The sequence below is a fragment of the Podarcis pityusensis genome, assembly GCF_964106645.2.
Source record: "Podarcis pityusensis genome assembly, chromosome: 17".
NCBI classification, from domain to species: domain Eukaryota; kingdom Metazoa; phylum Chordata; class Lepidosauria; order Squamata; family Lacertidae; genus Podarcis; species Podarcis pityusensis.
Genome location: NC_138042.1, coordinates 2,079,084 through 2,105,735, shown reverse-complemented (window position 1 = coordinate 2,105,735; position 26,652 = coordinate 2,079,084). Strand labels below are relative to the sequence as shown.

The 26,652-nt window shown below is 45.1% G+C and overlaps 2 protein-coding genes across 4 annotated transcripts in view; one reads left to right on the top strand and one right to left on the bottom strand.

The window, feature by feature from the left end:
- Window positions 1–23,128, top strand: LOC308466661 (ceramide kinase-like). Of its 3 annotated transcripts, none has more exons than XM_080987597.1 (13): window positions 1–153; window positions 7,534–7,635; window positions 8,491–8,616; window positions 9,171–9,299; window positions 9,405–9,468; window positions 15,304–15,449; window positions 15,827–15,901; window positions 16,327–16,479; window positions 17,395–17,500; window positions 17,579–17,661; window positions 20,594–20,793; window positions 21,981–22,174; window positions 22,518–23,128. In XM_080987597.1, the coding sequence occupies exons 1-13, from the start codon at window positions 36–38 to the stop codon at window positions 22,606–22,608; spliced, it is 1,587 nt and encodes a 528-aa protein (XP_080843723.1). In that variant the 5' UTR covers window positions 1–35; the 3' UTR covers window positions 22,609–23,128. The 3 variants fall into 3 exon arrangements, with proteins under 3 accessions (XP_080843723.1, XP_080843725.1, XP_080843724.1); XM_080987599.1 differs by lacking the exon at window positions 1–153 and adding an exon at window positions 2,938–3,748; XM_080987598.1 differs by lacking the exon at window positions 1–153 and adding an exon at window positions 4,801–4,870.
- Window positions 23,085–26,652, bottom strand: part of G6PD (glucose-6-phosphate dehydrogenase) — a 23,269-nt gene continuing 19,701 nt past the window's right edge. Inside the window, exons 12-13 of the mRNA XM_080987596.1 lie at window positions 26,374–26,466; window positions 23,085–23,655 (exon numbers count right to left, since the gene is read on the bottom strand). Of these exons, the coding sequence (XP_080843722.1) occupies window positions 23,565–23,655; window positions 26,374–26,466 (184 nt within the window). The 3' untranslated portion in view covers window positions 23,085–23,564. The remainder of the gene's footprint in view (window positions 23,656–26,373; window positions 26,467–26,652) is intronic.

Sequence of the window (26,652 nt, the reverse complement as noted above, 5' to 3'; positions counted from 1 at the left end):
CGGGCGGCGCCAGAGGAGGGCGAGCGGAGCGCGCCATGCGGGAGACTTTCCTGCGCTGCCCTCTGCGCACGGCGGGCGGGCGGGTGCTGGTGTCTCTGCCGCCGGGCGGGGAGTTCCTGCTGGGCACGCCGGAGCTGGTGGGCCGGACGAGCGGTGAGTGTCCTGGGCCCGGGATCCCGGGGGTCATCTAGCGCAACCCCCGGCGGGGGGGCTTCGGGGCGGGCGCCTTTCTCGAAGACGGGGCCGCTTGTCGGGGGTCTTGATTCTTCAGGTTTCCATCAGGGTTTGAGAGGCGCCCGGTCTCTCTTCCTTAACACCATATATCTGAAGCAGAACACACACATTCACCCCCAAATTCTGACGCTGGTTTTCTCCCCACAAAGCTACAGGTCCCAGAATTCGGGGGCGCGGGGGGTGTATGTGCTTTAAGGAGATGCTGTGGATGCAGCCTAAGGCTGCGATCTCGTACAGTATACACTCTGGAGGGAGTAATCTTCACTTCATTTATGGGATTTACTTCTGAGTAGATTTACACAGGCTTGCTCTATCCAGTGTACTTGCCACTTTGTAAAGGTGAACGTTGGTAGTATTCCATAATTATGGCCTTTCCGGGGACTCTTGTTTGCTTTAAAATCACTTTCAATGCTGAAAACAACCGGTAGGAACTCCACTGTGTGACAGTTGCCTGGGGGGAGGAGCAGTGTCGGATTTACTATGAGCTATACAAGCTATAGCTTGGGGCCCCCAAAAAATGTAGAGGGAAAAACAACTGGATGTACATTTCCAAAATATAATGGCTTTAGATACCTATTAGGTATCCATAAATTACCATATAGCATATATTCAACACAAAAAACAGTGACAATTGTTGTTGACAAAGGACAGCTGGACACATAAAGGGCCCCATTACCTTCAGGAGCTCCTTAGGGCCACATCAAACCTAAATCCAGTCTTGGGGTGGGGGTGGGGGGTGGTTCTGTAGCCAAAGTCTGGCAGGAACATTTCCCACTCCTGCCTAGGTTTTGCAGAGAAATGATGTGACATTGTTGACAAGGCTGCCCCATTTTAGGAACAGAGGAGCCTGCCTTGTATCATGTCAGACTCTTTGTCCATCCAGCCCAGTTGTGCCTCCTCTGACTGGCAGTGGCTCTCTGGGGTCTCAGACAGAAAGGTATTTCCCATCATTTACTACCTAATCCTGCTTCAACTGCAGGGAAGGAAACCTGGGACCTTCTGCTTGTACTCTGCCCCTGGGCTGCACTCTCTTCCACCAGCAGACTTTGCTTCTCCCTCTTCCCCCAGTTGCATGGCAATAACTTCAGGGTTTGCCACATGCATATCCCGAAGGATAAGTAACCAGAGATGCTCGTAAGTAGAGGTCCCGCTGTATTCATGTTAATGCAGTACTAATTATTTTAATGTTTTATTAAGGGTAATGCTGTTCCATCCTCTGAATGCAGTTAGTCTTGGTTAATATTTGCCCTACCTTTCCGGGTAAACAAGACAAATTATCTCTCCACTCTTAGGACCAGAATAGTTTCCTCACTGAGGTTAATCATTTAACACAGGTGGATGTGGAAAGAATGCATGCAGACTTAGAGAATCACTAAAGGAACACAGGGCCAGAGGTGTGTGAGAGTAACTCCTATTTCCAGGGTTCATGTTGAGAGTGCTGTTTTGTTTTACAGCCAAAACAGCACGAACCATGCATGAGACAGGTGTCAGTAGACATGGGGAGGATGGGACAATGTGAAGTTTATAGAAGTACGAAAACAATAAGAAACAAATAGAAAAAAGCAGTAAGGACCCCCAACAGCCCAGTGAGAACTGAGCTCCTTAGTGGCCATGGATTGCAGTCCAACTCGCAAGTGTATATGCGCAAATGTGTGGGAAATCAAGAGGACATTGAATGGAAGAGGTGGAATCCTGAACAGGGAGCACTCCACACAGACCAACATTTTGTTTTAGGTCTCACTCATACTTCCCTTTTTGAAAAGTCTTGTATATGTGTGTTTGCAATGTGAGAGTGAAAACCCCTTTTATACTGAGGAGTGAAAATTCATTTCAGTGGGGCTTGAGTAGGAGTAGATCCTGGTGGTTTTGTTTTATAAAGGAGTAAATCTAGTTGTCACCTGCATGCATATTATATTGTATTTCATTGCTTATTATGTTTGTCAATAGATCCCTTTGTGTGGGATCCCTTTGTGTGGGATCCCTTTGTGTGCATGCTCTCTGGCGTGACTCTCATGCTCTCTCACAACTATCCTCTAGGGCAGGATAGAAGTAATAATACTGAGAATTTTATAGAGAACATTTTAAGATTTCAAAGTGTGTTTGTTTTATCTGTAATCCTTTCACCAGCCCTGTAAGGCAGGTCAATATTATTCCCACCTTGCAGATATAGAGGTGGCTGAGGCTGTGAAAAGAATGGATTGTCTAAGATCACCCAATACATTTATTGAAAAGGGTGATAGCTGAATTGGGGAAGCTTTCTAGCTCACATCCTTATCCATTATATCAGTTAATTTTACTCATTTCACAGATTGGGAAAAGAAACTGAGAAAAATTCGGTTTACTTAGTACTATCTAGAGAGTTTGTGTAGCAGATCTTGGTCTATATAAAAAAGTATATACTATAGCTTATGAACTTTCTCTGCAGATGTAAAGATTAAAGGTAAAGGTAAAGGGACCCCTGGCCATTAGGTCCAGTCGTAGCCAACTCTGGGGTTGCGGCGCTCATCTCGCTTTATTGGCCGAGGGAGCCAGTGTACAGCTTCTGGGTCATGTGGCCAGCATGACTAAGCCGCTTCTGGCAAACCTGAGCAGCGCACGGAAACGCCGTTTACCTTCCCGCTGGAGCGGTACCTGTTGATCTACTTGCACTTTGAGGTGCTTTTCAACTGCTAGGTTGGCAGGAACAGGGACCGAGGAACGGGAACTCACCCCGTTTCGGGGATTCAAACCGCCAACCTTCTGATCGGCAAGCCCTAGGCTTAGTGGTTTAACCCACAGCGCCACCCGCGTCCCTATGTAAAGATTATTTAGCTTTAAATTTTTTTATGGAGGATAGGGTTATAGAGAGCTGTCATGACAGCTGAATACAGTCCCCATGTACAGAGTGTAGCAGGCGGGTAGGCAGCCTTCCCTGTCCTGATGCCCTCTAGTCATTGTTGGACTACAACTCCCATCATCCTTGACCCTTGGTCAGGCAGAATGGGGCCAACATCTGGAGGATGCCAGGTTGGAGGAGAAGGCCACAGTCAAGGGTAAGTTGTTTCTTTCTTGCTCTGCAGTCTGCTTGTGAACTTCCAAGGCTGGGCACTGTTAGAGTGCTGGAATAGATCAACCCTTTAGTTTGATCTGTATTATATAGTTGTTATATATTTGGATGGGGAAGATGGATAGAAGGCTTCCAAAAGGTGAAACATCTATCTAAGCCATGTATAAACTGCCTGTTCCTCCTTAGTGGCATTTTGCTTTCAGTCTATGATTCTAAACTAGTTTCAGAATCAGAACAATGCATGCAATTGGAAGCTCTTGCAGAATAAGAAAACATTTTCTATCCTGTGTTGCAATTTTGTTTGTCCTCCGCTTCCCACCTTTGTGGAAGCTTTGCTCTAGGATGGCTGAAGAACAAGCTGCGGGGTTCACTGCAGGAATTGCAGGGTCGGATTACTGCAGCATGGCTTTCACTAAAGGTCACACTAGCCTCCTGGCAGGAATTTTTATTCACATCTGAGTGAAACAGGTCAGTTTACTAACATACAAAGGTCATTCAACTCACCTAACAAGGCTTGGAAGTTGGAATAGCTAGTTCCTCTCACTGTTGCTGGTATTCTTGCTATCCAGCAAGAAATCAGGACTGTTGGTATCCTTTGATCTTAACATTTCCCCTGTCCCTCCATTCTTAAGCAAGTGGCATCTGATTAGAAGATTGAACTGAAGAGGAACATTGTTTGTGAAAGAGCCAAGTGAGGTGGAATTGGGGTCAGCTCAGTGCTGCAAGTGATGGGGCCAGGGCTGGTGGCTTCCTGAAGGACCCCTAGATGTTCCCATTGACTCCTATGGGGAAATGAAATGCTGCATATGTCAGCTGTTGCATTGAAGGGACCAGGTCTTCACAGACAGACCTCTTGGAAGTTCTCAGTGACACTGTGTGGTTCCTATGGGCCCCCTCATTCTCTCAACCTGTCCCTGATATTTTGTTAGTCTTGAATCAGTAATAAAGTGCTCCCAGATTTATGTGGGTACTGAATCTCATAAACTTGTATACTGCATTATGACATTTATGATAATCTCACAGTATTTTGGGAGTTACACGTACTTACAGTTCAAAAACACATAATTATGAACAGTGCTTTTTTTCTTAAAAAAATGTTTAGGAGTACTCTCATTTTCCTACTCATATTGAAATACTGCCCCTCAATGAGGCCAAACTTAGATTCACAAAATGTTTAGGAGTATGCGTACCCCCGCACCCCCCCCGAAAAAAGCACTGATTATGAAAGTGAAGTATGAAACATGCATTTCATCTTGTTGGAAAATGGCGTGTGACTAGGCCAAGCTTGGAAATCTGGACAGTTGAGGTCATTAGTGCTTCTTTGTGAGAAGATCATATTATATCTGCGTTAAAGGAGGAGAATACCTGTCTTTTGAGTAATTACCTGCCTAGAGTCTAATGAATAAATATTGGTCCTCTTTTTGGTGCCCTCAGTGAAGCTGAGTGCAAGTCAGCTTACACAACCATTTGGGTGTGTAGCAGCCATGGGAGTGGGGCTTTGTCTTTCAGCTGCCTCAGTCTGGAGCGAGCTAATCATGCACCACAAGGCAGTCATGCAAGGATCTCACTCTCAAGAAGGGCATGGTGGAGGTAACTCATCTTTTGTCTCTGACATACAGACACATGCCAGTAAAATGAAAGATCAATTTTTATTCATCAAGAATAACAGCCCTCAGTAAGCCAAACCTCCATGAACCTGTAAAATCCTCTTAAAAAGTTACCCGTGCTCGTAGTCACTACTATCATGACTATCTGAGGGAGTGCTTGCCACAAGTCCTGCCGAGCCAAGCAGGATGGGGCAAGGGTAGAGGAATGGGAGGAGGAGGATTCAGAGCCGGGGGTGTGGCTGTAGACAGCTTGGGCAGGGATCAGAATGAGGGCCCTATCCCGGAGTTGCCAGATGTCCCAGAAGAGGAGGGAAGTCCACTGGGCCCATCTCTCCTTCGCCTCCAGAGACCCAGCCAGCTAATCAGTAGAGCCATCTGGGTCTGGGGTGGAGGAGGAGTCAGGGGGATGGACGTGAGTCCTATAGCCAGCTTCCCTCCCCCCAGCCCCTTAGAAGTGTTAAGTTGCAGAGTCAATCTTCTTTTCATTTGGCACAAGAACCATGTGAGTGACAGGCTCTGCCTTGCTCCTTTAAAAGTTGAGCAGACAAGGCGGTCAGGTGTTGGGTCAACTGTATTCTCGTGTCTGCTAATGTACCCCTGGCCTCAGGGGTGTTCCTAAGAGGTGGCCCACTCTTTGCCCATCTATGCCCTTGCTTTAGCTGCAGGGCTTCTGCCTGCCAGCTGTTTTGGCTGTCTGGGCCTCTTCTTAGCATTCAGCTCTCTGCTGTTCCTTTTATCAGAAGAAGGAGTGCACTAAGCTGATGCTAGGAAGAGGCAGGCCTTCTTTCTACCACTATGGGGAAAGTGCTGCCGTGGGCACTTAAGTCTGGACCTGGGTTGACCTGAAAGCATGTTGTTTGTGCATGCGCTTCCCTTCCCTTGAGGCTGGTGCAGATGCCCTGGTGCAGAAGTGTAGGAAACTGAGGGGGTGGGTTTGGATGCTTGCCATTATGGGTGAGAGCTGGTGCTCAGAGGATGTGTCCCCTGACCATTCATATATATGTGGCTTTCTCGGTCACATCAGCTTCCTCTGCAGCAAAGACGTCATCGGTGCCACAACTGGTTATTCTAGTTGACCCCCTAGGGACTGTATAGGGTCTGAAAAGGTCCAGTTTGTTCAGTGCTTCATGGGTCTTTGACCAGAATTTTACTGGCCTGACCAGAGTTTTAAATTTCCTGGCCAGCTGAACTGGGAGCTATTAAAAGCCGGAAAAAAACAAGTGTCTGTGGCCCAATGGCTTGGCAGCTCTCCCTCCTGCTGTTGCTGATTTTTTACCTGCCTTCAAGTGTCAAGGCTGGCCTGAGGTGAAGGACAGGATGGTCTCTGCTATTCCAAGTACAGAAGCAGATTGGATTGAGGGTTCAAGGTTATTTCAAAACTTGTGATCAGGGGTGTCAACTTGAATACAATATTGGGGAGGCCAGGTAAGCCATGTCCCGCATAATAAATCACAAGACGCAGCACACATGCACCATTTGAATGACAATGCCCATCAACTGGGGGGCTTCAGATATTTTATTGGGGGGGGGAGGGACCTCACCTTGGCCCCTAGCAGTTGGCTCCTATGCTTGTGATGGGACAGCATCCTCTTTAGGGCAACAGACTGGCATTACTACTACTACTGTTTTATTTTATGTTCAGTTTCATATATAGAAGGGGGAAAAGGGGGGAGAATACAAAATAGATAAAGCTGCAAATTTTTTTTAAAAATATCCAGGCCTAAAAACAAGAACATATTTCAAACAGAACAAATTGAAGTCATAAAGTTTCAAGTAACACAACTGGGTTTACATTATCTAGAACGTTTTTGCTCCAATAAATTATAAACACACGCCATTTTTTACACACAAAATGTTACCTGGCCAACTGCTTTCTCACCATACACACAATATCCCAGATGTTAATTATCCATTCTCAGTCATTTTCTTCCAATTAGAACAGGCTTCCTCAACCTTGGCCCTCCAGATATTTTGAGACTACAATTCCCATCAACCCTGACCACTAATCCTGCTAGCTAGGGATCATGGGAGTTGTAGGCCAAAAACATCTGGAGGGTCAGGGTTGAGGAAGCCTGAATTAGAGAACATAGTATATTTCTGTCAGCCATCAATAAATGCTGAGCTAATTCCCCACTGTGTGCCAGTACTGTACCTTTAATATAGCTGAGTAACACCCACCTAGTGGATGCAGGGCAGCCTGTATGGCCCACACATCTGTCCTGCAGCTCCTTCTGCCTGAAGGAGCATCCTCCTCCTCTCCCTCCGCATGGTTTGTGGATTGGACTCTCAGAGGGAAAGGGCAAATAAATGAGCAGAGATGGTGAGCAGGGGGCCCCAGCATCCAGGAGCCAGTATACAGTCCTGGCATTCCTCCTGACAAGGGTGTTCTAACCTCCTCTCCCCCAGTGTGAAGAAGGACAACAAGGACAACTGTGAAGTGCTTTGCAATGGCCAGCCAAGACCCAGGAGAGTAAGTGGGCAGTTGAGTCATACAGCACAGGAATTTTGCATATCTGCAATCAAGAGCCCTTTGCTTGCAGTCTGGTTCTGAAAGAGAGTGAGAGAAGGTGGAGTCAAGGGTTTCTAACCCATCAGCACTTGCTCAGCACCTGCGCCCTCTGAATAATGGATCTCCCCTCTCCCCAGGTCAGGGATTCTGCATTCCAGTCCAGGAGATGGTTGCTGTAAGGCTTGGGGCTACCAGGGATGGAGAGGAGGATCCTCCAGAGGCTGAAAGCTGTTTCACAGGTGAGCAGGATAGAGCAAAGCAGGAAGCTTCATAGGAATCTGTATGGGCAGTTTTATGCTACAGAACATGGCATGCAGCCTCAAATGTCAAATATGAAAGTTACTGTAAATCTTGGGTGGAAGGTTCAAACAGTAGCGCTCACTTCTGGGGGTACAATACCTTTGGTGGCGTTCGGAATAAGGTTGGATGGACATCAGTCAGGGATTCTTTATGTGGGACATGCTATTTCTGGTGAAGAGCTATTGGACTAAGATGGGCCTTTTGCCACCTTTCCTCCCCTGTGTGCTCCCCAAATTGGCTGGCTGGGTTTTAGCACTGTGCTTACTTCCTCCCCAGATGTCCCATTGCTCTCTTCCTAGTTCCATGGTACAGTGAATTTTATAACTGCTATGAACTCCTGACCACCTGATCATTGATTTAAATTTAAGTTTCTAGTCTTTACGGCAGTAAAGGGGGGGGGGAGAAAAAGTTATATTTCTGCCACATAGAAGAGGGTGGAGCCTTGATTAACCATAGAAATAGAACTTCTTTACTCTAGGCATCTTCCTGGTTCTACTGTTTCCAGTCCTTGACTCTCAGTCCTGTCAGGGAGGAGGATTGAGAGGTAATCTCAATAGCCACCCTCTTTCTTCAGACTGTGAGCAGGAGTTATACAACTATGTATACATATGGAAGTAAATGTATATACTATTTCCAATGAAAAATGTGTAATTAATGCCCCAGGCCATCTCCTGTATGCTCCACAGCTTTTAAGGGTTGGGCCACAGGAGGCCTCTCCCTCTTGGCTTCTCAAGATCCCACACCAGCCCTCTTGTCCATCAGTCTTTCTCACTTCCTCTTTCCCCTTCTTCCAGTTTTCTTTGTGCAGCGGGAGAAGCAAGAGTGTTGGCGCCTGGGGATGCTGGAGTTCACTGCTCCTCCCAAGTCTCAGCTGGCAGTACGCTGGGTCAATGCCCTACAGAGCTGGATCCATCACCACGGTCAGTTCTCAGGTGGCAGTGGAAAGGGCTGGTAAAGATGGTGCTTTCCTTTTGGATGGAAGCCTTCAGAGACAGGCCATGGTTGCCATGACAGAGGAAGGTTGCTCCTGAGAGCAGGGCTTAGTTTTCAAGAGGAGAGAGACAGCAAGGCCCGCCCAGTGTGTGTGTTTGGTGGGGACTGTGGTAAGTAAGTAGTAAGGGAAGGTGGGCTTTCTTCATGAGCTTGAAGGCACTCATGATGGCTATTTCAGCTAGTTCAAGGCTGGACTCTGGTTTGGATTATTAAGTTTTGGAGTTTTGACAGTGACTTTAAATCAAGTCTCCACCCCTCTCATGTATGGACACTGAGCAAAATGATAGCTAAACGGGACCCCGTGCTCAGAAGCGATGTACCTCTGAATACTACTTTTTGGGGGGTGGGAGGCAACATTGGGGAGGACAGTTTTTTCATGACTTGAATGTGTGCTTCACAGAGGAAGCTGATTGATGCTTGGCTAGATGGGCCTTTGGTCTCATCCAAGAAAGTTCTGATGTTTTTTGTCCCTCTGCTTCAGGAGTTACACGGCCCAAGAGCCTCCTTGTCTTCATTAACCCGGTTGGGGGACGCGGGCGAGCAGTGGAAATCTACCAGGGTCAGGTGGCCCCACTCTTCACCCTTGCCGGGATCCATGTTCAAGTTCTGGGTAAGTCCCATTTCTCTTGACCATCACTCTCCTGCTTTCTCTGTGACACGGGCCTCTTCCCCATTCCCAGTGACATGACCTCTGACCTTCTCTGCACCTTCCCAGAGACCTGCCATGCCAACGAGGCTCGTGACTACATCCTGCAGCAAGACCTCAGTGACTTTGATGGGTAAGGACTAGCCAGCATCTAGAATGGCCACTTTTGCATCACCAAAAAAGAGGACAAAGGAGAACATATATGTTAATTTATACGTATTGATTTAGAAATACTTACAGCTTAAATAGAAATATCAAGGGAAGACTGTGACCTGGTGATCTGTTTGCCTGTTCAATCTGCTATTTAGCTACTAAATGCCCTCCTCATTAGCATTCTTTATATTGCCAGACTTGGAATGGAGAGCTCTTCAAATTAAGGACTTTCCTCTGTAAAAAAGGACATATTGTCACCTTACCTGCATCTATGTTCCCTGCTGTCTTGATGACCCTCAGCATCCTGCTTTGAGACCCCACTAGAAGTCCACCGACATTGTGTGCTCAGATCAATCTAGGGCATAAATTCTATGGAATCCAGAGCAATCTGCTACAAGTGGACACCAGGAGTCCTGCAGAAAAGTGCTTGCAGGCCTTGTGATGGGTCAGACTGGGCCGTGGCTGTGCTTCTGGGGTGTGTCTGTAGCTGTGGTGGGTCCCAACAGAGGCCCCACAGCAGAGGGGGAGGTCCTGGCCCAGTCGCTGCTGCGGTGCTGAAGAGTGGAGGCCAAACAGCACACACAACATGACACAACCATGATATTTTTTCAAATATTCTACAAAATATTTCCATTCTTCAAGTTTTTTTCCTATTCTGTTCTTTAATTCTCACAGTCTAGCCCTCTCAGCACATTCCATTATTTTCATAAGCCATTCTTTCCAGTTTTGTTCATAGACTAATCTTGCTGCCATCGTAACATACATAAACAAATTAAACAATTCCTTCAGAAGCTCTGATCCAATTAAACCTAACAGAAAGGCCTCAGGTTTATTGGAAATCATCACTTTAAACATTTTAAAAAACTCATTATACTTCATTTCCCAATAACCTTTCGCCTTTCTGCAGGTCCACCACATATGAAAAAAGTTCCACCCAACATTTTACACTTCCAAAAGGTACTTGATTTACTCTTATACATTTTTGCAATCTTATACGGTGTTAAGTACCATCTATACATCATCTTCATATCATTCTTTTTTAATGTATAATATTATTTTTTTAGAGATATTTATTAAAGTTTTTAAGGTATAACAAAGAAATGAAAAATAAAAAGAAACATACAAAATAAAAACAGTTAAAAACACATTAATTTTCCATAGCATATCTTCCTTACACTTATTTCCCCGGACCTCCTCGTACCTCCCTTTTTTGTATTCCAGTTCAGTTTGTTAGTTCAGCAAATCCTTACCATTAAGCTTTTACCCATTTGTGAACCTTTTTTCGTATCTCTTAAAGCACTACAGCTGGAAACCACTTAGTTTCTATCCAACATCCTTCTATGATTCATTAATTTTACAATATTTCTGTAAATAGTCTTTAAATTTCTTCCAGTCTTCTTTCACCGACTCTTCTCCCTGGTCTCGGATTCTGCCAGTCATTTCTGCCAATTCCATGTAGTCAATCACCTTCATCTGCCATTCTTCCAGAGTGGGTAGATCTTGTGTCTTCCAATACTTTGCGATGAGTATTCTTGCCGCTGTTGTAGCATACATAAAAAAAGTTCTGTCCTCCTTTGGCACCAATTGGCCGACAATGCCTAGAAGAAAGGCCTCTGGTTTCTTCAGGAAGGTATATTTAAATACCTTTTTCAATTCATTATATATCATTTCCCAGAAAGCCTTAATCTTTGGGCACGTCCACCAAAGGTGAAAGAATGTACCTTCAGTTTCTTTACATTTCCAGCATTTATTATCGGGCAAATGATAGATTTTTGCAAGCTTGACTGGGGTCATGTACCACCTGTATATCATTTTCATAATATTCTCTCTTAAGGCATTACATGCCGTAAACTTCATACCTGTGGTCCATAACTGCTCCCAGTCAGCAAACATAATATTATGTCCAACATCTTGTGCCCATTTAATCATAGCAGATTTCACCGTTTCATCCTGAGTATTCCATTTCAACAGCAAGTTATACATTCTTGACAGATTCTTAGTTTTGGGTTCTAGCAGTTCTGTTTCTAATTTTGACTTTTCCACCTGGAAGCCAATTTTCTTATCCAAATTATATGCCTCCATTATCTGATAGTAATGAAGCCAATCTCTCACTTTGTTTTTTAGTTTTTGAAACTCTGCAATCTCAATTTATCTCCTTCTTGTTTCAAAATTTCCCAATATGTCGGCCATTTGGCCTCCATATTGAGCCTTTTCAGAGCTTTTGCTTCCATTGGTGACAGCCACCTTGGGGTTTTACTTTCCAATAAATCTTTATATCTTATCCAGACATTAAACAATGCTTTCCTGACAATATGATTTTTGAATGCTTTGTGTGCTTTGACCTTATCATACCATAAATATGCATGCCATCCAAATACATTGTTAAAACCTTCTAAATCCAAAATGTCTGTGTTTTCAAGAAGTAGCCATTCTTTCAACCAGCAAAAAGCTGCTGATTCACAGTAAAGTTTAAGGTCTGGCAGGGCAAATCCACCCCTTTCCTTTGCATCTGTTAGTATCTTAAATTTTATTCTGGGCTTCTTGCCCTGCCAGACAAATCTAGAAATATCTCTCTGCCACTTCTTAAAACAGTCCATCTTGTCCACAATTTGCAATGTCTGAAATAAAAACAACATTCTCGGCAATACATTCGTTTTTATCACAGCAATGTAGCCCAACAATGAAAGTTTCAAATTTGACCAAATTTCTAAGTCTTTTTTCACTTCCGTCCAACATTTTTCATAATTATCTTTAAATAAGTTCCCATTTTTGGCTGTCATATTAATCCCCAAGTATTTCACTTTCTTTACCACAGTCAATCCTGTCTCATTCTGAAACCTATCTCTTTCAATCGGTGTTAAATTTTTCTCTAAAACCTTAGTTTTTAACTTGTTCAATTTAAAACCTGCCACTTGACCAAATTCTTGAATTAATTCTAAAACCCTTTTAGTACTAGATTCTGGCTCCTGTAACGTCAATGCTAAGTCATCTGCAAATGCTCTCAGTTTGTACTGTTTGGCTCCGACCTGTATACCTTTAACCAGCCGGTCCCTTCTAATCATGTTTAGCAAGACCTCCAGGACCGATATAAAAAGCAGTGGGGAGATTGGGCACCCCTGTCGTGTCCCTTTTTCTATCTTAAATTCTTCCGTGACCACATTATTTACAATTAATTTGGCCTTTTGTTCAAAATATATTGCACCTATACCATTTTCAAAACCTTGGCCTACCCCCATCCCATGTAGGTTCTTCTTCATAAAACTCCAAGAGATATTGTCAAAAGCTTTCTCCGCGTCCACAAATATCAAAACTGCTTTAGTGTTTATATTCACTTCTAATTTTTCCAAAATATCAATTATATTCCTCAGGTTATCAGACAAGTGTCTTCCCGGGAGAAAGCCCGCTTGGTCTTTATGGATCTCTTCCAAGAATACTTTTTTCAATCTCTTGGCCAAAATATCTGCAAAAATTTTGTAATCCACATTAAGTAACGATATAGGGCGGTAGTTCTTAAGCTGGGTCTTTTCAGTCTCTGTTTTCGGTATAAGTGTAATATACGCCTCTTTCCACGACTCTGGCGCCCTTTTCCCTTCCAATATTTCATTGCAGACTTCCTTCAAAGGTTGCAATAACCACTCTTTCAAAGATCTGTAGTATCTAGAAGTCAGCCCATCCGGTCCTGGAGATTTGCCCAGTTGCATATTTTGTATGGCACCTTCTACTTCCTGTTCAGATATTTTATAGTTCAACATTAATTTACTTTCTTGAGAGATTTTTTGTAATCCATTTGTCTTCAAAATTTGGTCTATGTCCATTTCTTTCTGGGGCCCTTGTGTGTATAATTGTTTAAAGTACCTCTGGAAACAATTTCTAATCTCAATTGGGTTATGTATACTCTTTCCTTCCACTTCTAAGTTTGTAATGGTATTTCATTTTTGTCTTTTTTTCATTTGCCAGACCAACAATTTCCCACATTTGTTAGCTGATTCAAATGTTTTTTGTCTCATTTGTTTGATTTTCCATTCTATTTCCTGATTCATCATTTCCATATATTGTACTTGATACAATTTTATTTCTCTCAAAATCTCCTGGGACTTTGGTTTTGCTCTCAATTTCTTCTCACCTTCTTTTATTTTCTCCAAAATTTTATCTTTCTTCTCATTTTGACTTCTCCTCTTTATTGCATTCTGTTGTATCAGAAACCCTCTCATAACAGCTTTGCTTGCGTCCCAGATTACTCTTTTTTCTACGCTGGTATTCATATTTATTTCAAAGTAGTCTCTCAAAGTTTTTTGGGCTTTTTAATACACTTCTTCATCTCTAAATAAGGTGTCATTCATCCTCCATCTGAAGGATCCGGTTGTTATTTGTTTCATCTCCATCCTTACAGCGTTATGGTCAGAGCAGGTTTTTGGGCAGATTTCTACTTTCTTTATCTTTGGTGCCATTCCTCTAGTTATCCATATTTGGTCAATTCTAGTCCATGTCATCTTGGCTTCAGAAAAGAAAGTTCCCTCTCTTCCCAGGGGGTTCTTTACTCTCCAGATGTCCACTAAGTCGATGTTGTCTGTCATCTCAAAGAATGTTTTCGGTAATCTACCATCCTTGGTATCTACCTGTCTTTGTGCCTTGTCCATATTTGTAGATACTACTCCATTCATGTCCCCCATCAAGATCAAATTGTAATCCAAATAATCCAGTAAATTCTCATGCAACTTTTTATAGAATTCAGATTTCCCCTCATTCGGTACATAAATTCCTACATAAAGGAAGAGAGATGGAGAGCTCACATTTGTCCTAGGCAAAGCAGCCAACTCGTATGGGCCTAGGTGCCTTCACCCCCCATTAAATATTTGAGGGAGTCATCCCCCACCCCCCATTGTGGTATGTGAGGTGGGGCTTACCTGGCCGCCTCCCAATATTTTTTGAAGTTAGAAGAGGGAGGGAGGGAGGGAGGGAGGGAGGGAGGGAGGGAGGGAGGGAGGGAAGGAAGGAAGAGAGAGGGGGAGCTCACATTTGTACAGCTGCCTTGCCTCGCTGGAACCGGAGCAAAAAAGAGGAGGAGACGCCGGGGCAGGAGCCTTGTAAGCCGCTTTGCTTGAATTTACCAGTGAGGTGCTGGGGGAGGGACCGAAGGGGATGCCCTCTTTGTCCCTCCTTCCGGCTTATTGTAAAGAAAGCAGAGTAAGCGGCTCTCCCTTTCCTTAAATTACAGTCAGCCCATCAGACTATAAAGTCACCTCGCCAAAAAGCCATAGAGCAGGCAGACACGCTGCGTGCACCTCTTGTTTGAAAGACTGCTGAGCAGAGTGTCAGCAGCTCTTGCCGGCTTCCCAGCGAGCCGGAGGAAGGGAGGTTGCTTTCCTTCTCCCGCCTCGCCGAAAAGCCAGCAAGAGCAGCTCCTCCCGCCTGCATTTGCTCCATAACGCGCACACACATTTCCCTTTACCTTTGGGGGGGGGGGAGTGCGTGTTATGGAGCGAAAAATACGGTACTTTAACCATTTTGTCCATTTTGTCCTTTCCATTCCAGAAGTATTCTATACATTTTCAAAATTAACTTCTCATATTTGTCTAACAAATTCATATCAAACTCTGTTCTACAGTAAGAAAACCCATTCACCAAGTCCTTTACAAGTACTTCATTCACTTGGTAATATTTAAAACAGTCAGATACCCATTCCCGAATACAATCTATTTTTTTTGTAACTTGATACATTTCCCCCCATATTTAATCCCATCATGGACCTTTCCACTTGGGAACCACAAGGGAGGTTCTCTCAGTGCCTAATGTAATCTACCTCATTTCTCCACAGACTGGTGAGTGTGGGGGGCGATGGCACCTTTAATGAGCTAATGCACGCCTTGATTAACCGGACACAGCAAAAAGCCGGGGGATCAGAGAATGACATTGATGCAGAACTCTTGTCCCCAAGGCTTCGTATTGGCATCATACCCGCAGGTGAGTATATGGGCCCTGGGTGCTTGAGAGAAAGAGTGTTTGGGATTGAGGACCTGCAAGATAGCAAGCACCTGTGGGCACCCAGTGCTTTCAGATGGTCCTCTTAGTGCCTGCCAGGCCACTGTGAGAACAGGATACTTCAATACGACAGGCCTTGGGTCTGATCCAGCAGGCCTCTTATGTTCTTGAGATTTGGCTCTGCTCATCTGAAGATGCAGGAAAAAGTAAGGTGCATTTCCAGGGGTTTTTTTTTGCAGCCAGGTAATGTCATAATAACTATTTAAATAATAATAATTTATTATTTGTACCCCGCCCATCTGACTGGGTTGCCCCAGCCAGTCTGGGTAGTAATCTGTTGCTCTCCATTTCTACCTCAGGTTCTACAGACTGCATCTGTTTTGCAACTGTGGGAACAAACGACCCCATCACCTCTGCTCTGCACATTGTTATAGGTACTGATTTCCCCTTTCCTACCCATTTATTCCATGGCTCATGGCTTTCAACTCTTGAGAGATGGAGTATTGACATATCTCAGCTGGGAACTTTGCAAGGCTGGGTTGGGGAAGCAAATCCTCCCGGGTTTGAGGAACCCCCCACCCCCACTAAAGTAAAAAAGTTGGGAGGCCAACTGATAGATGAGCAGGGTTAGCACAGAAGATAAGGACATCCTTTTGGAGGCCCTTAGCCTTTGCAAATGATACTGTAGATCTCGGCTACTGTGTTCCAGTAATTGCTGAGGAATGCAAACAGAGATCTGTACCTTGGTAAATATAGATGCTACTTCTTTTTCTGATGGAAAATGTGTAGCAGAACACAATACTGGGTAGTGGAACTTATATATAATTTGGAACCTTAGTGGCCTTTTTCTGTTTTCTAGGGGACAGCCAACCTATGGATGTCTGCAGCATTTGGCACAATGGAAAGCTTCTACGTTATTCAGTCTCACTGGTTGGCTATGGCTTCTATGGTGATGTAGTGAGCACCAGTGAGAAGTACCGTTGGATGGGCCCGATGCGCTACACCTATGCCGGTATGCAGGGGAAGGAATCCACTGTGATAAGCTGAACAATGATGCCCAACTGACAGAGGGAGCATGTACACTGAATATCTGGACCAGCCCACTAAAATCCTCTTTCCTAGGCTTGACAGGGCTCTCTGGCTTGGGGCAGGGGACAAGGATAGGCCTGGCCAGCAGTAAGATGAACCTTATTGCCTTATAACCAGGGAATGTGGTACCTTTGAATTACGAGTGAGTGTCTCCGTTTATGAAATAGTGTTAACTGTAAACTTGATGGATAATTTGCATGATGTAAATTTGGCCCCTTTTTTGAGGTACATTTTCTCTTTATAGTTGTACTCATTGATTTTCCCATAGTAGTTTGCACAGCCTCCCGTTGGCATGAAGAGTGGCAGGAGAACCATTGCCGAGACAAGGAAGCTACCCAGAAGCGACAGCCTCATAATTTACAGTGAAGAATTGGCCTAGCCAGAGGAGCAGCATGGGAAGGAGGAAGGCAGCCGGAAGTGGCAGCCAGCTAACCTGGTAATCTGCCCCTGGTCCAGATAAGGCAGTGGTGGCAGCGCCAGAAGATTTCAGGCTGGCCAGCCAGCACTTCCAGCCTCCTTCCTTTGCTCCTCCTCTTGCCAGACCAACTCTTCCTCCCACTCGGCTGTGGTGGCAGCATGAGGTGGGAAGGTAAGGGGTTCATTTGGGGAGGAGGATGTGGGGTTTGGCAAGGTCTAGGGGGAGTGAGGGTGGGAGGATTGGTGACAACCAAGGAGCTGGGGGAAGGCAGGGTTGGCAAGCAAAGCAAGCCAGAGCACAGTCCTTGGTATTTAAAGAAAAGCTGAGATTGTTAGGATTATGTATCAGTTATTAGAATCTGCTCTGAAGTGCTGCAGGCTGCCAGTCAATTGAAAGCAACTCTCTCCCTGTTCTCTCCAGGAGCCAAGGCACTGCTGAGGAACTGCAGCTATGAAGGCACCGTGGAATTCCAAGTGGCCAGAACGGAGGAGGCAAACCCAAGGGACCAAACACGCTGCCGCTCTGGGTAGGTGGAAGTTTGACAGTTGGCTTTACAATAAAGACAGAGGCTGGGATCAGAAGTGACACCACCCCTCTCTTTCAGGTGTGTGGTCTGTTCAGAGTCTAGCAAACAGTTACCGGCTGGAACAGAGGAAGAAAACCTTTCAGAACCGGAGCAGCACATAGGTGAGAGAACTAGACATTGAGACTGATACTCAGCCAACTGGCTGGGGCTAGATCTGGCTCAGTTCCTTCATATGCTTTCCTGTAAGCTGAAGCTGCTCTAGGGTCTGGGCATAGAAGCCACGTGCCCTGGATCCTACTTTATTTTTAAAATTCAGCTGCACCCTCTTGTACCAGAACCATATATGGGTGTGACATGCAAATGTGAGACAATGATCTGATTATATGCATGAATTCCATAGGACTGAACAGATTAGAAATTCTAACTTTACTGTCACATGTTTTTAAGCAGAATTCAGTACTTCTTTGTCCCCGTCCCCCCATTTTAAATGTATGAACAGCATCTACAGAGGCCTCAGAAACAAGAGAGACATTTGCCCTGATCCAGCACACTTCCATGAGTGGGCACGTATCATGTGTGAATGTGTATGTTGCCTCTGTGCATCTCGCGACACATCCATGGCTGCCGCTAGTTGTATGCAACTAGAGCTGGCTTTGGAATTTTCCTGAGAATATCCACTTACCTTTTAAAAATATTTTTAAAAAACAGGTTTCTTCTCCTTATAACTGCAAAGTATATAAAATAATTTACATAGTGCTTTTAAATATTCAAGGCACTTCACTTACTCAGGTGTTGCCAGCCTTTTTGGGCTTGTGGGCACATTTGCAAAATAGAGAAACCCCACACATACCACTAATAAGCACACACTGCAAACTATTCTATGGGATACCTAATTTTTTTGAAGATGGGGGGGGGGGGGGAGAGACCCTGCAGGTGCCAGGGATGGCCTATGAACGGTGTATTCAGGGGCTGCCAGTATATCAGCTGCAGGTGTACATATGCAAAATATTTATACCCACTTTTTATCCAGAAAGGTTCCTAGAACAGCATCCAGATAAATAAAAAACAGTATACAGTGGTACCTCGGGTTACATACGCTTCAGGTTACATACACTTCAGGTTACAGACTCTGCTAACCCAGAAATTGTACCTCGGGTTAAGAACTTTGCTTCAGGTTGAGAAAAGAAATCGTGCTCCGGCAGCAGCGGGAGGCCCCATTAGCTAAAGTGGTGCTTCAGGTTAACAGTTTCAGGTTAAGAACGGACCTCCGGAATGAATTAAGTACTTAACCTGAGGTACCACTGTACTAAGCTATGCCAGCTCTTTGCATTTTCAAAGTGCACAAGCAGTGACTGCTCAAGAATTACAAGCTAGAAAGGTGACTGAATATGAAAAATGCAGCACTAGAAAATGTGCACATAAGCATAACTACAACAGTGAGGCTTTCAAGGTAAAAAAAAAGTTGGCTTTGCTGAGTATAGAGTTTTGCATTTTCCCCCTGTTTTGGAATATGCAGACACCAGGTGATGCCCCAAGCCCCATGTCTCACTGCAGTGGCCAGATCTGATTCAAGAAAGTGTTCTTTTTCATCTTGCATCTGAGCAGAAAGCTTTATCATAGCTACATTTCCCACTTCTTAAGCCAAAAGCTGCGCATGCCCAGGAACTGTCTGCCATGCCAATGTTAAAAACCCAAAGCCTTTTTCTCATAAAAGGAATGTCATGGCAAAATGCATATGGCATTCTATCCCTGATTCATATCTCATCTCAACCACAAATTTGTCGGGTGGCCTTAAGCAAGCTGCCACCTCCTGCATTCATGCGTCCTACTTACAGCAGGGAAGACTAGTTCTGGCCTACTTTACAAAATTGTAAAAATTACTAAGCTAATGAATGTTTAAAGCACTGTGGATCCTAAAGTACTATAGAGGTGCTATTATTACACACAGAATAGTCTTCTAGGGCTGTGTAGCCACCCTGTTAATTTCCAGGCGCAGGTGTCACAGCACTGTGAGGCAAGGAATGGCAGAGTGAGGAATCAACTCTTTATTGTCAAAAGTACACTTACAATTTAGGGAAAGGCAGGTCTATCAGTCCTACATCTCTCAGCTATTCCTAGGTGTGCACCCAATGAGGCAGTTGGCACAACAGAGAAGCTCCACCCCCAGCCTCAGTTTATGGATCTTCCCCACCTGAGCTGCACATAGGCAGGTGAAGACTCCACCTGCAGGCAACCTGTTTCTGCTTCTCCCTCTTCAATCCTCTCCTGGTGCTGGGAGCCAGTGGAGCAGGAGGAGGAGGTGTGGAAGCCCTGGACTCTACACTAGCCTAACCTCCCTCTCCTCTTGCAACTGTTCTACGTTCTCCGTTCCTGCAGCTCCTGCTGCCTCTGCCTCTCTGCCTCCCTCAGATCCCTTCTTCCCAGTCAGTCTCCAACACCCCTTCCTCTGGTGTGTATTCATCAGAATCCAGCCAGTCCCTCACATCAGGATAGACTATACTGTATAGACCCTGCACTGGCCACCTCACTTGCAACAACCACTTAGAGGTTTTCTCTACAATCAAGCAGTGTATAAATTTTATGAAACCAAAAACATGTCTTCTATTTCATTGGGAGACCTCAAAAGCAAACCCAGATTGTCATCTCCCTGTTCCTGTAAATGCAGTGACACTGAATTAAACTGGTTTGAGATGCTTGCCTTTGTTTGGGGCAGAATGTGGTAGAGAAACACAGAAGGGAATCCCTAGGTCTGAGCAAAGTTTGCAACCTCAAATAGGAATTAATTGCCTGCTCTAGGCTAATGGGCATTGTTGCTGTCTTTAATCTCCCACCATCAGGATTTACTGAGCCAGGGCTTAGCCCTGGAAATAGCTTTTAAATGCCAGTGCTTGGCTGCAGCACATGGGAAGTTGTACTGAAGGAGGGAGTTCCTCACCTTCACTTCCACGTAACAAACTGCTGCTGCCACAGGGCTGTCAGGAGTCTTGCACCCTAGAAAAAACATTTTTCAAACAGGCTGTCCAAGCAGCTGCTTTGTCCCAGCTAAAGCTGCCCAGGATAACCTCTCTCCTCTTCCACCTCCCCCCCCCCCAGATGGCGAATGGCAGCAGGTTCAGGGTCGTTTCCTGGCTGTCAACTTGACCTCCATGAGCAGTGCCTGCCCCAAGAGCCCGGAGGGACTCTCCCCCTGTGCTCATCTGGCTGACGGTACAGCAGACCTCATCCTGGTGCATGAATGCTCAGCACTCTCCTTCTTGCGACACTTGACTCGGCACACCAATGGCTCAGACCAGGTATGGAGAAAGCCTCTGCCTCCCCTGCCCTTGTCTCCCCACAGAGCTGGGGGCAGAACCTAAAAGGCCACGCCTCTTTCTGACAACCGCAATTCTGCCCATGTAGATGCAGTTACAACTATGAAAACTCAAATATGCGTGAAACTCAGCACCCTGTACAACAGGCATATATTTATTCCTGCTCCAGAACTGAAGCCCCCTATTTGACACTGGAGATCAACTCTTTATTTTAGAATTTGAACATCTTTGAGGCAAAGTCTGAAGCCCCTGGTGGAGGGTTGAAGTGGTAGGGGGTTACAGAAAGGGGCTTGAACACATTAAACTGGCAGTTGGAAATCCTGTCGGAATATAACCTGAACACAGGAGACTTTTCTAGGCAGCTACATTGTCCTGTCTTAAGCAAAATGAGGAGAACTGTGCCGTCAGATGCAGGGGACACCTTTCCTTAACAGCCCCTCCGACGATTTCTTTCATCTTGGGCCCCCGGGCCCTCCTCTCTTTAGTTAACAAAGAGCATCCTCCATGCATTTAAATGGTGAGGCCCGGAGGCTTAGAGTGGGGCTCTGCTCTCGTGGCACCACTGCCCAACTTAGGTTGGTAAACACGCAGGATTGGGCCTTTTCCATAGTGGCACAAAGGCTTTGGATCATCTTCATCCGAAAGGTATGCTTGGTCCCTTTCCATCTATTGCTAGGGGATGGTGAAAGCTAGTTTTCTTCTGGGCTTCTAAAAGTGGCTGAATTGTTCCAGTCATGATACTCCTCCTTCTGGTATTTTATTCCACTGCAGTGCCTTGAATTGACACGATTGTGTTTTCTTACATATTCTGCATGTAACTTTGGGGGCTCCCAGGTCAAAAGGCAGTATTTTAAATAAGGGGAGGAGCCACAGTTCTCCTTCAGTGCATGCGCTTTTGCACGAAGAGCAGCCGAGGAAATGCAAAAGGCACATTGGGTATTAAGAGTTGCAAAATGCCACCTGCCTAAGTTCTTGGACAGGCTACTACTGCTAGTCTGCCTTGGGCTGAAAGGACCACTGCTCTGACAGTAGAAGGCAGCTTCATACAGAGCTCTGCTTAAAGCCGCAAACGCTTGAGTCAGAGCTGGAGAGGTTAAGACTCCTTCTGGTAATGCCATGAGCTTCGGAGATCAGAGGGTTTAAAAAAACCCCTTAAATGTGCTTTTCAGTTTGACCTGCCTTTTGTGAGTGTGTACCGGGTCCGGGCTATTCGTTTCACCTCAAAAGTGGAAGACCATAAGGATGGAGAACCGGTTGTACGACGACGCAAGGGGCTGTGTGGGGGGCAGTGTCAGGAAGAACCACCCACCAGCTGCTGGACCTGCGACGGTGAGACCCTGCAACATACCGACATCAGCGTCAGGTAGGTTGTCTGGATACTTGTGGCAAATATTCTTCTGCTGTACTTCAGGGGCACAGGTGTTAGTAGAGCAATCTACAGACAGCACTTAGAAGCTTGTGAAAGAGACTTCAGTGCCACACAGACATAGACAGAAGTATCAGAGCAACAGCATGTGATCAGAACTGGGACTGGCAGGTTAAGAACCAGTAAAAAGCTTACTGTGGCCCTTCCACAAAGTGTAGCCTAGTCAAGCACAGGCATGGAAGTTGCCAAAGATGCTTAGGGAACTGGACAGCTGTTATACAGCAGTCTTCCTTCTATCCGGTAGTGCCGCTAATGACTCTCTCTGCCTTTCTCTCCACAGAGTCCATGGGAGGCTCATCCATCTCTTTGCCCGTGGCATCGAACAGGCACCCTGTAGGCTTCCTGCTGATCCAAGAGAGGGTCAAAGCTAAATGACAGCGCAGCCTGTGACTGCTGCTAAGAATCTACAAGGCCATGAACACTGAGGAGCCACTGCCTAAGCATTGTTGGGGAATAAATTCCAGACTGGTATCTCAGGACCTGTGAGTAACAGTGCAGCTCCAGAGAAACTGTAACCAGACACTGCCGCTCCACGTTCAGGTTTGCAGAAGTGCCACCTCACACCTGCCATTTTAGGGTGCTGACCCTGGAGAGGAACAGCCCATGGTGCTCTGCCTGCTGTGCAGATACCAAACCCCAGTGTCCTCTGGTCCTCATCACACTGGAAATCAGTTGGCAGAATAAATGAATATCTAGCTCAGCAGTGCAGAACCTCTGACCTGTGGGCCAAATTTAGTCTGCCAGGCTACTTCCCCCAAACCACCCCTCCCTGCCCATTTGTTCATAGACAGAAGTGGTTTTTGAGTCCCCCCTCAAGCCACTTGAAATAAATGCAAGGACCACGGTCTCCTTTTAACAACTTCCATTTACATACCAGCATCATATATAAAACTGAGAAGCAGTTTGAACAGGAATGTAACAAGTAATGCAGCAAAAGCAGAGCTAGTGCAATTGAAAGAGCAGCTTGTGTAGCTGAACAGAGGGCAAGGGTGCTGCCTCCTGCGCCACCACAGACTTCCCCCATAGAAAGGAGCAGAAGTTGAAATGGGACATCTGGCCCAGCTGCAGCCAGCAGTCTAAGAAGGAGCGAAACTAAAGAGGCAGAGCCCACAGTAGAGAAGATGACAAGGCCCACACCTAAGCGCAGTGGATGCTGGAGGAGTGCACTGGTGTCCAGGGCCAGCAGGTGGTCCTAGGACAAAAACCACCGTTTTTCAGGTGTAGGCAGCAGGAGTTGGGGCAGAGATCCCTTTGCCCAGCCTGGTCAGCTTGGCTTCTGCAGCGAAGAGCAGCTGTCACCCCTTCATACAAGCTACCCAGTTGGAGGTCACAGCTTGTGAGGATTGACCCAGCGGTAGGTGCCTTCATACTGGAACCCCACCTTCTTCATCAGCTCATCTGCCTCTGCAGGGCCACGGCTAGAAAGGAAAAAGGCTCCCCGTTAGTAATTCTGGTTGCAGCCAATAGCGAAACCATCTGAATGCTTTAGAGTGAAGTATACTCTGTGGATATGAGCTGAATTTGTAATGTAAAAGTTTTTCTAAGTTGGTTTTGATGCTGTATGGATGAATGCACACAAGACTTAACATATACAGTGGTACCTCCGGTTGCGGACGGGATCCATTCCAGAGGTCTGGCCGGATCCCGAGTTTTTCGCAACTGGAGAGACTGCTTCTGCGCAAGCATGTGGGGGAAAAACCCAGAAATATACTTCTGGGTTTGCCACTTACGTATCCCGAAGTTTACGTAACCAGAGGGATACATAAGCAGAGGTACGACTGTATACATGTATTTGTCTTGGAAGACACTTTGTGTTTGGTAGTTGTTTTTACAATTTTCAATGAAGTTGGTTTAAAAAAAAGTAATGCTGGATGCAGTTGTTTCCTACTCAAGGCTTTTTACATCTATAGGCCAAATGCAATTGTCTCCATCCCTGAAACAGCATAGCAGCAGCATTGATTATGATCAAAAGTTGACCAGAATCCTTTTTTTTCCATTTTCAGACATAAGTACATAAGTATATAAGTACTAAATACTACCCCCCTTTGCTGATTTCTGGGTATCATACTCACTTAGATTAGCACCCCACATCAACTATAAACATGCACTCAAAACACAGGTAAGTGTAGAAGTGCAGATGGCAGCTCCCTTTCCCAATGTACTAATTAACTGAGCCAGGATGCCTGGAATTCTGCCATTGTCTCTACCATTGGACCAGCTCTCCTCCCAAGCCACTGTGCAGTTCCCACCATCTGGGTATCACTTAGACTGGGGATCCAAGAAAGTTCACCATGCATTACAATAATCACATTGGAGAATATATTTTCCGCTCAGTTCTGCTCAATTTGGACAGAACCACAAGGCCACTCCCAGAGCCCCCACCACACCCCACTACCCAAAGCCCAGTAAGCAAGGAAAGCCTGCTGGGGGTGCAAAAGCGAGGGGAGAAGAAATAAATGGACAGGAGGGAATGGTGGGGGTTCCCCACTCTTTATTTATTTATTCCTCCTCCCGTGTAAAGTTGTGGTAGTGTAAGTAAAGTGAATGTAAGTCGCAGTCCCACTGTTTCTATTAACCAAATAAAATTAATTTGGTCAAATCTTAACACAAACTGGATTAATTTTAATCAAGTTCATATATAATAAAAGAGCATATAAAAACACAAGCTCTGAGACCCTTAACACAATTTGAAAAATTTATTCCGCATAATGGGTAGAGGGGAGAAAGGATTAGTTTCTAAATAGTACCTTATATTGCTTAATGTAACTTAAAGACCTACGGAACCCCTTAAAAAGATAGGGGAACTATATATTGGCACACAAATTCTTTCCAAGGATTGGAATAAAATATGGGTGTTGTGACCCATATTGTGAGGGATATCACACTCCTTGCAAATGTCAAAAATGTTTTGTTTTGTGTTACCTGATGGTTGGAGGGGTTGCAATAAGCTTGGTACATTTATGTTGGAAATGTAAATTGATGCAAGGTTTTTGGAATTTAATTTTGACAGAAATGATTAATATTACTAACAAAACTATTGTTGTCCAAAAGTAACATTACTGAATATTTTTTATGATACTGATGTAGATATATTGTCAAAAGAATTGGTCTTATATGTTGTTGGCAGCTCGAATAATAATTGCAACTCAACGGAAAACAGTCCCAAACCTTACACTGGATTCTGTTATCACTCATTCTGGAATGTGGCCATAATGGAGGAAATTATCCATCACTTCAGATTTCAGCAGGGAATAGAACCTCCAGACACTTTTAATATGATTTTGCCTTCTATACAGTAAAAACATGGTTTTCAAGATGACCCTCGTCACAAACCCGGCAAATCTGGAACTAGATTGATAACACTAATAGTTTTCACTTAGACTCTGTTATCTTAACCCAGAATGTGCAACTGTCCTCATTCTACATATCTATTATATAGTTTTGTTCTCCATGTGTTAATTTTCACATGTTGTTACAATTGCTCTGTCTGTTTTATATACATGTAAGACAAAGTTTTTTTTAATTTTTTTTCCCCCAAAAAGAGAGAAAGCCTGAGGGCCATGGCCAAGCCCATTAAGGAGGGGGGGGCAGGAAAGGGGTTTAGGGGGCCCATATGCAGTGTTCAAAACACCCACTGTTCTAGGCACATTTTGCAACAGGGAATTTCGTTAGCAGTTTCTGAGCTCTGGGCGCAGTACTGTGCCTAAGATTTCAGATTAAAACTGCAGAGTGGAAGGAAAGGAGGACATTTTTCTGGCTCCCCACTTCCAGCTACTCTCTTAAGGACTGGAGAGGACACCCTGTGAGGGGGGTGGGCAGGGGAAGGACTAGACCATGTAAAACATGAACACAATATTTTAGCTGCAGTTCATTCATTTTCAGCTTTGAATTCTTGTTATAAAGAAAAAAATGTGCCTAGGCATTCCGTTGTTGCGCCTATAACCGAGGTTTAAGGTGCCATTTCACTCCTAGCCTTCATGTCTGAGTTTCTAACACTGCCCTTATGCACATGTTGACAGCCATCACCAAGATCTCCCCTTGAAACCTCAGAGTGATGGGCCAACCATAGAGCCTGTTTTAAAAGAAACGACTGCCATACGTATTTAAGCTCACCACACTCTCTCTTCCAAACTCACCTGCCGTAGCAATAGGGAATTGGTTTGGTTTTCTCTGCCTCAGTCTTATGGAGCAGTGGAGTGAAAATTCGCCAGGCCTCACGCAGCTCATCACTGTGGGGAGGAGGAAAGTGCTGGGTTGGGTTACTGAACTCTGAAGAAGTTATCTACCTTAAACTGCAGTAGTAGTTCAAATATTTTTCAGTCATCGTGTCTTGTGCCAGAGGTGGGAAACCCGGTCCAGGGGCCTCATTAGATCTGGCAGGGGTCCTCATTTGGCACATGAGGTCCTCTTACTCA

Coding starts and splice junctions, on each gene's coding strand:
- LOC308466661 (XM_080987597.1), top strand. CDS start 36: ATGCGGGAGACTTTCCTGCGCTGCCCTCTGCGCACGGCGGGCGGGCGG. Junction 8,617..9,170: donor GAGCTGGATCCATCACCACG/GTCAGTTCTCAG, acceptor CCTCTGCTTCAG/GAGTTACACGGCCCAAGAGC. Junction 15,902..16,326: donor TGCTCTGCACATTGTTATAG/GTACTGATTTCC, acceptor TCTGTTTTCTAG/GGGACAGCCAACCTATGGAT.